Here is a 13,776-nt window from a genome sequence, read left to right on the forward strand (position 1 = left end):
CATTTCTCAAACTGGGGATCCCAACCCAAAAGGGGGTAACAAGACTATTGTAAAGGGGAGGATCATGAGAGTGGCAGCTGCTGGCTGGGTGCCAGCTCTGAAGGCCGCACCGATGCCAGCAGCAGCACAGAAGTAAGGGTGGCATCATATGGGGGGTCGCTTTTTGAGGGGGGTCGTCACAGCCTGAAATATTTTCAAAAAAGGTCGCAGCAAAAAAAAGTATGAGAATCCCTGGACTAGATGTTCGCAGTGATCCCATATGACCTTGGAATCTATGAATCTTTTATGCGCTCGTAAGAGAAGCAGTGAAGCCAAATGCACTGAGAATAAGGTCAGAATCCAGAACTCCTAATTTCTACTCTGTGGTTCTGCCACTGATACACGATGTGGTCTTAGACAAATCACATACTTCTCCATATGCAAACTGGGGGTTCCACAGGCCCGGTATAGCTCTCCCTTGTTGGGTGTTTATCGGGCTGCTGTATTTGGACCCACATGCTGGATCAGTGTGCTTTTAAGCTCCCCTGGGTCTGAGTGGGTTCCAGACACTGTCTCTTTCTTTGGATTCAAGCATACTTCCTGAACATAGACTGTCATCTGGTACAATTCCTAGGGAATGGGACCCTGCAGCCCAGCTGCCCTAAACCCCACAAAGCTCCTAAGTAGTTTAAGCACATCCTCCCTAGAGCTCCAACATTATGGGTACTTTGGTTTATAGTTTAACCTTTCAGGGATGTATGATAGTTGAAACACGTAAGACACAGACCTTGCAGAGGGATTGCTAAACCCATCACTCTTTAGACAGTGCAAGAGATATACAGCTCCATGCAAAATATGAAATATCTGTATGTAATTCCCTGTCTTAGTTTCACCACCACTCTTGAGTATTCTTTTGGGATTTGGTCAGTCTCCTGTCAGGATTCCAGGTCCCCTCTCCAGGACCTCCCTTCTCCAGCTCATGGAGTCTCCTCTCACTCCTGTCCCAAACTTCCTTCCTTTTTTTTTTTTTTTTACACACACCCCCCCTCCTTGGCTCTGTGTTTTTTAAAAGCCACCATAAACAATCTGGTTCTTTATGCCTCCTCCTCTGTTTTTGCTATTGTCTACACCTCTGCAGCGAACTGACTTTACCTGCGTTGCAGCCACTCCACTGTTCCACAGTTCTCAAACTTCATTGCACCAAAAATTACTACATTACCCCAGGCAGAAGGGGGCCGGAGCCCGAGCCTCACAGCTCTGGTTGAGGGGAGGGGAAGCAGAGGCCTGCTGCCCCAGGCTCAAGCCCTTGGACTTCAGCTTCAGTCCCAGGCGGGGGGGGCAGGCTTCGGCTTCAGCCCCGGGCCCCAGTGGGTCTAACATGGGCCCTGGCAACCTAATTAAAATGGGGTCATGACCCACTTTGGGGGTCGCAACCCACAGTTTGAGAACCACTGTGGGGTAAGGCATATTCAGTTGCTGATGATCCTTAATGATGACCCCATTCAGAGACAGACACTTAGGCACCAGTCCCCCACTCCTTAACACGAGTATGATGCAATAATACAGGAAAGACCACCATGAGGCTATAAACATAGAGAGTTCATAATATCAAACAGAATCCAAAAATTGTACATAGACAGGTCTGCCAAATCATCACAAGGCCAATTATATTTAACCACCTAAACTGAATGGTTTGTGAACTGTTTGCGCATCACTTTGAAAAATGTACAGTGCTATGCGTTTTTAAAAAATAAAAAAAAATTGTGCACATTATTTGTTTCATCAGTGGGCTTTATAAAGGTAAGTGAGTAGATGTCAAGAAGCAGCATTTAACTAATTAATAATGGGCTTCTCTTAAGGGTGCAGTTTAGAATTCTTTGCTATGGCAGGAAGACATTATCTGCAAAGTTACCATGGTAACACAACCCACTACACGTTGCTACGAGCGCAGTGTAACTGTTGTTATTACTATTATTTCAGCTTTTGACATTTAGACTTTTTTAGACCTGAACATTTTTGCTAGATTTAAATTCATGTGTGAGAAAGTTTCTAAATTTTGCATCCTCCCGTCAGGCTCCACTGGATTACAACAGCAGTGACGTTAGCGATTCCACATTACTCTGGTGGCAAAATGCCTATCGTCTAAGGCTAAATAACTTCTACATTTTTAGGAACACATACTGAGCCAGGTCACCTAGTTTAGCATCCTGCCTCCAACAGTGGTCAGGGTGGGTACTTTGAGGCAGGCATAAAATCCACAGAATACATCTGACTGCAACCCATCCCTCCCCCCCCACCCAGTAGGAAGTTCCTAGTCCTTGTTGTTGCAATAAAAACCTTCAGCATGTGAACAGAATGTAAACCGCTGCAAAGGTGCGTTAAGTCTGCAGAGTTCTAGAGCCTCTTTTACTGTTCATAGCTTTGCTGAGTGGCAGCAGAATGATAAGGCTCAGGCCTGTCACACTTGCTGTTCAGAACTCTGTAAGCAGCCGTGAAACATGCAAGATCATGTCAGTTTCACAATTCTGCTGCTTGGGCAGGCTCTGAGCTGCAGCAGAGGTGCCCGAACTGGAATTATAAAATACCAAGGACCACCCAAAAGAGAGGCAGAAGTAAGGGTAGAGTAACAGAGACACACACCCATACATCTTCTCCCCTCCTATGATATGTAAGTGTTTCTGCAGGTGGGGGGGAAGAGACAGACAAGCTCTTTGCAGCAGCTGGCAAAAGGTGAAGCCTCAAATTTCCCAGCCAGAGGATGATATAAAAGGTGGAGATTCTAAGCCAGGTGTAGGGGAAGTAGCCTAGTACAACTCCCAACACTGTCCCTCTTCTTAGTGGCTGAGGAAGGGAAAGCACTCAAGTTCTTACCAGAGCATTGCCTCTGGACCTCATTGTCGCTCCTCTTCCTCTCCCTTACCTCCCAATCTTTCATATTCATCTCTAGCTAGTGGGCCTACTTAGCTCTCCAGCTAGCAAGTCCCTGGTAAATTTTTCAAGCCCTGGTTGTGCCATAACTGAAGCAGGTTATTTGGTGGAGTCGCATCTGCTACTTCCTTTAGACAAAGATTCTCAAGGATGATTTCTTGTCTGTTGTTTGCTCACATTGGTATAATATTTTTATACAAGCCCGTGTTGTCCTTGGAACTATTTTCCCAAGGCTCTTCTGCTGCTTTTGTTCAATATTTTTCTGTTAGGCTCCTGTGATGCCAGTGATTGAGGTGTATAGCTCTTTCATTTTACCCACAAAAACTATTGGCTGAGACGTATTGATGGCTCTTGCTGATAGTTGCCTAAGTCAGAACCCTCCATTTCTCCATATGAAAAGGGGGCTTGGACAAGCCTTCCAGCTCAGTTACCCCTGTTGTCATTCACTCCTTTCCTCTCTCCACACTTTTTGTATTTTATAGCCATGCACACATGAATTTATATTCTCTCAGAGAAAGTGCTCACCATTTACCATACAATGGTATCTAGACTACCTTAGATTTCCAGCTTGACATATAGAGCAAAACAGTTGCTTAAATAGCACTGTGTGGTAAATGTTGACTTTTTGACTATGAGTTGTGTGAGAATAGAAACATATATTGTATGAACATCCATAATGTATGTTCTCTGTGTGTGCATATAGTGACCATCATCAGGGGCAACAGCAGTAAAATATTCCTTACAAAAGAAAATGGTTGCCAGTACTGTGATACACTGCAGCCTCAAGTAGCTGAATAACCTGGTGAACTATTTCTAGCCCATTGTTAAGGTTTGGGACAGCTGTGGGACTTTTGAGGGTAAAGCATGGGCGTATGGAGATGTGACTATCTTTTGGTTAATTGAGGCTCAGATAACTGAGTTTGTGCTGAGAAACAGAGCTAGTTGAACATTTTTATTCAAGCTTTGTTTATGAAAAGGGCTTTTTCCTTTAACACTGGATTTTCCCCAGGAGGGGTCAGGTTTTTTCTTTGAAAGTCCAAAAAGCCAAAGTCTGAATGTTTTTTGTTAAAAAGACAAACACTAAAAATTGATTATTGTTACTGCTAATGTCCTTGGACACAGACATTCTTTTTTTTTTTTTTACTATCCTCTTGGAGACAGCGTGGTCCAGTGGATAGCTCACTGAAATGGGGTCTAGTTTTCTCACTCTGACACTGATTTGCTGTGCAGTATTCTGCAAGTGACTATTTCTGTTGCCTCCACTCCCCTGCTACAAAGTGGGGATAGCAATTGTAGCCCTTCCCCCAAGGTGTGGTTCAAGCATCCTCTCTGGTACTTGGAGTGGCTTCTCCCCTCTTTTTGCAGGGGTTGGATCCTGGGTTCCTTCTTGTGGTGCCAAGGTGACGCCTCCCTGGAGTGAGATCCAGGGGATGCTGTCCTTTGGGAAAATGAATAATGCTACCACTGCAAGCAAGGAGTATAAAACCCAAGTATGCAAGAAACAATAAATACATCAATACAAACCATAGGGTGCCAACTCCATGGGTGCTCCGGGGCTCAAGCACCCCCCAGAAAAAAAAATAGGGGGTGCTTAGCACCCATCAGCCACAGCTGTTTGGCAGCTGGCAGGAGGTGCTCGTTTGAGGGCGGAGAACAGTGTGCAGAGGGGAAGCTGCCAAGATGCTATAGTGATGGGCTGCAGTACAAAACCTGAAGTTTTAGTAAAATAGTATTTTAAAGACTGGAAGTCTTCAGACGACCATTGTAGAAATGCTGCATCGGGTGCACACTTTTAGCATCCTGTGAATTGTTGTCATCCGTGAAGTATCAGATGGAGCCGTGTATTAAATAGACTAAATAATAAATACAACGGAGGGTGAGAAAACCTGGATTTGTGCTGGAAATGGCCCACCTTGATCATCACTTTAGATAAGCTATTACCAGCAGGAGAGTGGGGTGGGAGGAGGTATTGTTTCATGGTCTCTGTGTGTATATAATGTCTTCTGCAGTTTCCACGGTATGCATCCGATGAAGTGAGCTGTAGCTCACGAAAGCTCATGCTCAAATAAATTGGTTAGTCTCTAAGGTGCCACAAGTACTCCTTTTCTTTTTGGAAAAGGAATGTTTCTCCTGCTTATTTACTGCATTCGCAGCAGCAGCTCAGTAACGGCTGCTTAATTCTTCTCTTGTCCCATCTCCCCACTTTGAAAGGACCTTGACACCATGACTGCAACCAGATTTTGGTTCTTGTCATGCAGCTGATGTTCCAGCAGCAGCTGTAAGTTGTCTGCACTGCCAGCATCTCCACCCTTACTAACAGTTATGTAATAAGCCACACACTCCTGTTACCTAGCACAGGTTTTTTGTTTTTTTATTAAAAAGAGACAAAGTAAGATGCCAAGTGGGCAGAAGATTCATTCAGGAAATGTCTCCCCTGGAGAGCCCAGTGCTGCCGCCAGACTTTGGGTCTGACAAAGATGCAGCTTTTTCTGTTTGTAACAGTGAACATTCCTGTGTGCTAGCTTATGTCTTCAGCCTCAAAAAATAAAAGAGAAACAACTCTTTTTATTTCCCCTCACCTTGTTTGTTTCCCTTTGAAACACAATGAAGATGGAACAGTGATCTGACTCTAAGCTGTCAAAATTTCCTGTCCTGTTTTCACAGGATCCTTCCTTTCGCTACAAAAAGGTGATTGCAATGAAACCCAACTAATTGTATTAATTGAAGAACAATTGCTTAGCTTTATTTTCAGCTTGAAGGCAAATAGCTGGAAGCTTACACAAGAGAGCTAGCAAATGCATTTTGCAGCATCACCGCTCTTCCTCCATGTGAAACTCAGGTCTGCTAGCACTCCTGATTAAAGAACTGGAGGGGCACAGGCAGCAATATGAAATTTGGACTCACACAGACCCATCCATTCCCCTCCAACGGCTGCATGCTCAAAATCTCCAGCAGGTAGACCCATCACTATACACAATTTGATCACTAGCTCAGCAGGTGCTGTTAGATGTAGAGGTGCAGTGAATTGATGATAGGCCTGACAAAGAGTTAAAAACAAACCACCACCACCACAACCTGGCAGTTTGCAATAAACAATGCTTATCCCCAGGGAATTAAACATTTTTTGCTGGGATGTATGTCTGCTACCTACACCTGGCTTCTTGATAGACTTCTCGCCATTCCTCAGCACTTCCACTGAATGCACTTGTACTTAATTAACAGGTATCGAAAAGACTACGTGTTTTCACAATCAGAGATTTTTAAAAAATGTTATATGTTAGTACAGTTACTTTAGGAGCAGGCAGGCCAATTCTTTTTAGAGTTACCTGATAGCCCTCAGTAATCTTCATAGAAAACTAAAAAACTCAGAGGGAGACTGCTCGGAATTTAGCTATGTCCAACTCCCAATTCCAGGACAGATTTGGCCACTCCTACCTAACCTTACTGGTACTTTACTTTTCAAGTAGTCTCATTAATTTCAGTGGTGCAGCTTGAGGAAATAATAAGTTACTTGTCAATGTGAATAAAGCAGTGTTGCCTAGTCTCACTATCTTATTCCAAACCTGATGGTATTTAGATTTTTTTCTTAAAGCCTCAGCTCCTGGAGTCATTCTATTTTTTTTTTTTTTGAGAATGACAGCTTACTTTTTTTAAATGAACATTTCGAACTTTCATTGTTGCAGAGAAAAGCTTGAAAACATCACCTGAGTGCACCCTAAAGGCTCAAAAACACAAAGGGAAAGGAAAAGAATCATTTTTTTAATATCATGATTTTTAAACCAGTTTCATTATATTTGGAGGGCTGATGAATGATTTTTGAACATAGGGGGTTGGTAATCCTGGTAAAGGTGGCAGCATCTGTCTCCCTGTGTCTGTGTATAAAGACTTTACAGTCTAAACAGGCAGCATACTCTGTTCTATGAGTCATGTACAACACTGAGCACCCTGTCAGCAGTGAAATAACAATTATAAGCCTATTCGTATAGCTGGGATAAGAAACTAGATTTCTGCAATGCTCCTAAAGTGATGTGAGTCTATTCACTGGATAAGCAGCTGTTCAGTAGGATGGCTACATCTTTTCTGCTATATTCCAATCATATCAGAGGATTGAGTTGTACTGCACTACCTAGCTCTACGAGGAAGCCATGTGAAATGGTATTTGAAGCGTGGCTTTCCTGACAGAGGATTGTGATGCTATCAATTTGGTTGGCTAATATTACACAAGACAAAAGGGTGGACACCCCTTCTAACATCTGTGGGGGGTTGTGTTTTGCAGGAGATGCACGGGTGAGAGGTCAGACAGGGGTTCTCTCTGAGCGCCGTGGTTCCTATCCGTTCATAGACTTCCGTCTTCTCAACAGTAAGTGCAACCCCTCCCTCAACTAAATTCCCACTGGGAATGGATTTGTAAAGGAAATTTAAAAACCAAAATAGTTATTAAAAGTCTATGACCCAAGGATCATTGCACCACATTCAATGACCGGCTTTCCTCGTTCGCTCAATGGGGAATGTGCCATAATACTGTTGTTCCCACCCACTTTGAGCATGAAATGTTTTGACTAATGACCACTGTCCATACTGCTTACCGTTGGTCAGATAAATTCGCACTTTAATAGTGGTGTGACAGCTGCCATCGTGGCCAACCCCAGGGATTGAACTGGGGACTTCCAGAGTTAAAAGCACCTAAAGATCCAGACTGACCATCTGAGAGCTTTAACAGCCTCTCACCCTTTCTGGTTTTGGGGAAGCATAACATACACTGAGCAGTGGGTTACAGTGACATTAATTTTGCGAACAGTCAGAGCCCAGTGCAAAACCCAATGGAGTCTTCCCATTGACTTGGATTTTAGATCAAGTGAGTATCTGTCAAAAAATAGCTATAACCTCATTTTTATTAAAGTTATTAATCTAGCGTTGTTGTGAATAATGAAGGACACAGCTAAAAAAAGCCCCTGTTCTTTTTCACCTGACCTCTCTCCATTTATCCAAACTACAAGAGGGCTTTTTCTGTCTTCTCTCCTTTAGAGATATTCCTGGGAAATGCCCAGTTATTTCACCCCAGTTACCCAGTGTGCAAAGATGAATAAAGATACAAACTTCACTCACAGTTCTTTGGTCTTTGTATTCAAACAGAATACAACACGACTCTGACATTCAGACACAAGCAGGGCTTGGCATAAATCTTATGTATAGCACAGGTCATTTGAATTTTACCTTTTGAAACAACACTTGTTAACAGCCTTCATCAGAATAGACTCGATCTCCAACAGTGGCTTAGTGATTTAAGTTTTAATCCTCTGGTGATTACATTTTTCATTAAAAAGCACTTATCAAAACTAAACTTTAAACCCTGTTTGCTTAACTGCTTCCCAGAACTCCTAGGATCTGAGGAATGGGAGGGCTGAAAATAGGTGGGCCTGGAACAAGTTCAGGAAGAGAAGAAGGGAAGTAGGAAGAGGGGAAAACTCAGACCTCTGATGTGCTGGCACTTATGGAAGCTGGCAATGCTGCTACAGTCTGGTAAAGATTTTAGTTTTGGAATCATTATCTATTTTCTGCTGCCTCCACGGTTAGCTCAGACCAACTGCTGCCAAATCTTGTAGACTAGGGTAGTGCTGAGGTCAGAAGTCCATCAGAATGTTGGGTGTAACTCTGAGCTAGGGAGACATAGGAGATGAGACAAATCCAGAAAGTTGCCCAGACCAACCAGAGGATATGAGACCCTTGCAATATCATTAAAGAGATGGGCTCTGTAGTGGAAGAGAACTTGAATCAGGTCTGGGGAGTAGCAAAGTACTGGGAAAGAACAGACAGAGTTAGAAATCCAGCTGTAGGAATGAGTAAGAAACTTAGCTGTACTCACAAGGCAAGGAAGAGCAAAAAATAGGGGTACAAAAGGGCACTTGGGAGGGAGGGAGAGGTACTTACATTTTTTTGAAAAGTATGTTCAAGAGTCTGTAACGATGCTGGTTCTGGCGGGACCCAACTGAGAGTGCCATTTCAGGACAAATTGCTTAAAGCAGGGCAGTTACAGCCCAAGGCTGGGGTTTTTCCACCTCTAAGGCAAACCAAATCAGCCAAACAGAGCAGACTTTGGTCTCGCTGCACTGGCTAACCACAAGTAACACAAGCAATTCTCTTAGAAACTCCAGTTTCCTAGTATCTCCACCAGTGCCACTCATTATGGGGATAAATGGTTATGAAAACTAGTACCCCAGTAAAAGAAAAAAGGTTCTCTCGATCCCAAAGGATCAAGCCCCAGATCCAGGTAAATATACAAATCAGATCTTACCCACAAATCACACTGTTGCCAATCCTTTAGAATCTAAAATCTAAAGGTTTATTCATAAAAGGAAAGAAATATAGATGAGAGCTAGAATTGGTTAAATGGGATCAATTACATACAGTAATGGTAAAGTTCTTGGTTCAGGCTTGTAGCAGTGATAGAATAAACTGCAGGTTCAAATCAAGTCTCTGGAGTACATCCACAGCTGGGGTGGGTCATTCAGTCCTTTGTTCAGAGCTTCAGTGTAGCAAAGTCCCTCCAGAGGTAAGAAGCTGGACTGAAGACCAGATGGAGGACCTGCAGCAGCTTTTTTACATTCTCTTGCCATGTGATCTTTCTTTCTTTGTCCCAAAGAGAAGCTGTCCATCACATGGCCTGGAAAAACCTCAGAGTTCTGTCCATAGGCATGTCCCTGCATGCCTTGCTGAGGCGCAAGGCGTGTCTGCCTTCTCTCAATGGGTCAGTTGTATAACTGATGGTCCTTAATGGGCCATCAAGCAGGCTAGGCAGAGCTGACACCAACTTGTCTGGGGTGTCACCCAGAAGCATAGCATAAATTTGAAATACAGACAGTATAGAGCCAATATTCATAACTTCAACTACAAAATGATACACACATATAGACAGCATAATCATAATCAGCAAACCATAACCTTGTCTTAGACACCTCATTTGACCCCCTTTATATAAGATTTGGTGCCACTACAGGACCTTGATTGCAACAATGATCTATACAGTCCCAGATTATGTCAATAACGTCACAGAGCCCCAAACTTATTTCTCAGAATTCTCAGCTGAAACTTGTTTAATCAGACCCAGTTCACCTGGCCTTGGTTATAAACCAGTTTACAAGAACACCAGCTGCTGAGCAAATTCCATTGTCCCAGCTTTCATTCATGCAGTGACAGAAGTGAATAAACGTTCACATTTGACTCTGCCTGAAGTATTTCATTTTTGTTTTCAATTTTATTTCTTTATTTAGTAGTCCCATGAAACTCTCCTGCCTTCCCCCCCCCCAAAAAAAAAAAAAAACCTTTTCAAATTGTCTTTTTGAACTTTTCTGTTGAAGGTAGGTTTTCTTGCCAGGGTGGGGGTCCTTCAACTAAATCCTGATGATTCACTCTTCCAGTCTAGGAAGGTCCAGCATGCACCAAGGGAGGGGGGCACCACAGAGAACAGCATTGCTGCGATGGCTCAAGGAATAAGGAGCTCAGCTTGACTTTTCTAGCACATGTGGCTACCCTATGTAATTTTAAAAAAAGAGGTGTCTTTCTGTATGTTGCATCTTCAAATTCAGAGGAGTTGCCCTGCTAGGTTATATAGCAGCAGTCATTTTTGTTTCATTTCAGATGCTAAATGTTACAGAGCAAGTCAGGGTGTTCTCTCTCATGGCGACTTTAACTTGTTCTTTCTTTGTTGTTTCTCTTTAATCTCAAATTAGTTATTGGGTATGTCTACACTGCAAAGGTGTGGTCTTAACTCAGATTAGCTAACCGCATTCGCTGTCTCGGGTTAAAATAGCAGTGAAGACATGGCAACTCAGTTTTTTAACTCGGGTTTGCAGCTTGAGTTCATCGCCATGTTCCCATATGGACCCTAACTTGAGCTGGTACGGGCCTGAATTGCCATGTCTTCACTGCTGCTTTAACCCGAGACAGCTAAAGCAGGTTAGTTAACCTGAGTTAAGCACACACTTTTTTGTTTGTTTGTAGTGTAGATCTATTTTAGACTGAAAAAAAAATCTCTGTTTGACCTCCGTGAATGGGAAAAGGTAGCAGTCTTGAAAATATGGAGGGAACCAAAATCAGATTTTTGCGTATTCACTGTTATAGTCTAAGGGACTGACGATAATTTTTTAACGTTTAAATCCAAAATAAGGTGAAATCTCAACACTAGACCACTGATGTTGCAAATGAAGAGTGCACTGAGCCTGTCTCACTCGCTGTGCACGCATCTGTGCCTGGGATGTACATAAGCTTTTATTTTGGCCTCACCCATGCTCACTAAATGGAGCCTGTGTATTTAACATATACTATAAGTACAGCGGGAACATTGGTTAAAAGAACTTCCTCTTAAAGGGGAACAAGCAGTGTAAACAGAATAATCTTGTGATACTACTACATAAAGTGCCAGGATTAATACTGTTGAAAGGATTTGGCACCAAGAAATGTTTTCTTATGTAGGTATAACCAATAGGCAGCAGCGCTACATCTAAAGTAATACTTGCACTAAGTGAGAGATTAAGGCAGAACAGACTTTACTAGAAATATATTCAATAACCAGAAAGACACATTATCACAATCCTTTCTCCATGATCTAACTTCTACAAATTCAGATAAACAAAACTTAAACTCGAGCTACACAGCACCATCTAGCAACCCTAAATAATATTACACCCCCATCTCACAAAAGAAGAGAGAGAGAAAAATTAAAGTTTATTATTAAAAAAAGATGTGTACATTCTTAAAACAAATATTTCAGGACACTGCTATTTAACATAAGACAATATTACTCAAATATAGCCTTTATGTTTATAGATTAGTCACTTGGGTGGATTTTCTTTCCATCATGGCCAGCATGGGTTAGCATCAAGGCTGTCTGTGTCTTTTGGCTTCTTTGGATTCTGGCACCAAAGTTAATGTATGGTTAAAGGTGTAGTAAAATCCTGCTGGAAAAAGAAATTGCATCGATTCTGAAAACAGATCTGATAGGGTAGAACTCAAACCAACTGGATTACAGTTAGCTTCCTGTTGTGAGCTGATGTCTGTGATGATGTCTAAACATTCTTCCCGTGTCCCGCTATATCAGAGAGACATTTGGTGTGTGTAACTTGGGGCCAGGATTGTGCATGCAAATTTTCTCTCGCGCGCCCAGCTGGCGGAGAGGTAAGGCTTTAGTGTTCCTGTGACCAGAGTCCCAGGGGAGCCAACTGAGGTCACTCAACTAGGGTGAACTGCAAAGAATGGGGCAGACAATCCCCAACACTGGTGGATATTCCAATATTTAGATTTACCAGGCCAGCACAAAACAGCCTCTATAATACCTCACCGGTTACCCAGAAGCCAACAACATAGTTCCTTTTAAAATAACCCAGCCTCAGGCTTCCACCCAGACACCCAATTCAGGTATGATGAGGATCACTGAAAATCTTATTCATCATATAAAAAAGTTCTACCAATCCCAAAGGATCAGACACATTACTTCCCACGTTAATGAATATTCCAGATCTTACCCAAATACCTGCTTACAGCCAATTCTTATTAACTAAACTAAAATCTATTGAAAAAGAAAAGATAGAGAGCATTGGTTAAAAGATAACTGTACATACAGACATGAATACAGTCTTGAGATTCAGATTCATAGCAGAGAGGGTGACCTTTGTAGTTGCAAAGAGTTATTTCAGCAATAGTTCATAGGTTATAGTCCAATGTTTATATTTCAGGGTAGTCCAGTCAGAACTGGACTCAGTCCTTATGGCTTTGGCTTCCTCTGCATGAAACCTCAGGCAGATCTGAGATAAAAAAGGATCAGGACCCAAGGGTCTTTTTTACAGTTTTCTAGCAGCCACTTGACCGTACAGTCCTGGGTGAACAATAGGCTTTCGATGTAACCTTCTGTTTCTTAAACTTCACCCGTAATTAACTACATGGATTAACATAAGGTAATTTATCCATGAAGCAGTTCATCACAAACTTTAGAGAGACACATAGACAATGACATTATTGCACCTAAGATTAATCTAAATGTTAATATTCCCTTTTGATCTCTGAATCATCAGCTATAGTGACAAACAGGAACTGTCTGCTTACATGGTGAACATTTAACCAACTATAATTAAACCCATACAATTAGTATTACCTTTAATTTTCTACCAATACAGGTTTGCATTTCAAAGTTCTAGCCAATCTAGCATCGAATGGCCCTAATTACTATTCACATACTTTCTAACATGTCTTTAAAGGTGGGCTTTGGGTTAGTTAGCCTGCAAACTGTTTAACCCTTTCTGGCCACGCATTACACTTTGTATAAGATTTGTTGCAATTATATAACAGTGGTAGCAATAATGATTTGCATGGTTAAATTTTAATTAGACAACGTCACAGTTCCTCTTGTAATTTCTGCCCTCACAAATGTATATAGCCTTATGCTTTTCTTGAACTGTAGCTGGGCCAGTGACCTTTAGCTTTAAAAGTTGATTTGTGGAGGACAAAATTTAACCTAAATGATGACCCAGTAGTTGATCAGGTGATCCCATGCCATCAGCTAATGTGCTCCTGTGCTCTAGCATAGCTATATATATGTCCTTGTCTTAAACTACTGGGTCCCAACAACTTGCAAGGGCTTATGGCACCACCTGAATCTCTATGCAATAGTGTAGGCAACAACGATTTTTGACCCAAGACTTTCATGTGGCACTGAGTAGCAACTTTCTCTCATATCATCACTATTGGGGGTGAGGAGGGTCTGGTGGCTTTGCAGTCCCCACATTCATTTCAGGTTTCCTATGAGGCAAAGCAGGCCATCCACTTTCCCATCCTGCATTAGTGAGACAGGAAGGCTGCCTGCTCCTGCTGGCTAACTGG

The 13,776-nt window shown here is 42.3% G+C and overlaps 1 protein-coding gene across 2 annotated transcripts in view; it reads left to right on the plus strand.

Moving 5' to 3' along the window:
* The window catches only part of PDE7B (phosphodiesterase 7B), a 277,514-nt gene that overhangs the window by 217,198 nt on the left and 46,540 nt on the right, over positions 1–13,776 (plus strand). The window contains exons 3-4 of one of the 2 annotated variants that reach the window (XM_077811766.1): positions 7,184–7,267; positions 8,713–8,737. In XM_077811766.1, coding sequence (XP_077667892.1) covers positions 7,184–7,267; positions 8,713–8,737 — 109 coding nt within the window. The remainder of the gene's footprint in view (positions 1–7,183; positions 7,268–8,712; positions 8,738–13,776) is intronic. The other variant, XM_077811765.1, reaches the window with a different exon arrangement.

Source organism: Eretmochelys imbricata, chromosome 3, assembly GCF_965152235.1.
Source record: "Eretmochelys imbricata isolate rEreImb1 chromosome 3, rEreImb1.hap1, whole genome shotgun sequence".
NCBI lineage: Eukaryota > Metazoa > Chordata > Testudines > Cheloniidae > Eretmochelys > Eretmochelys imbricata.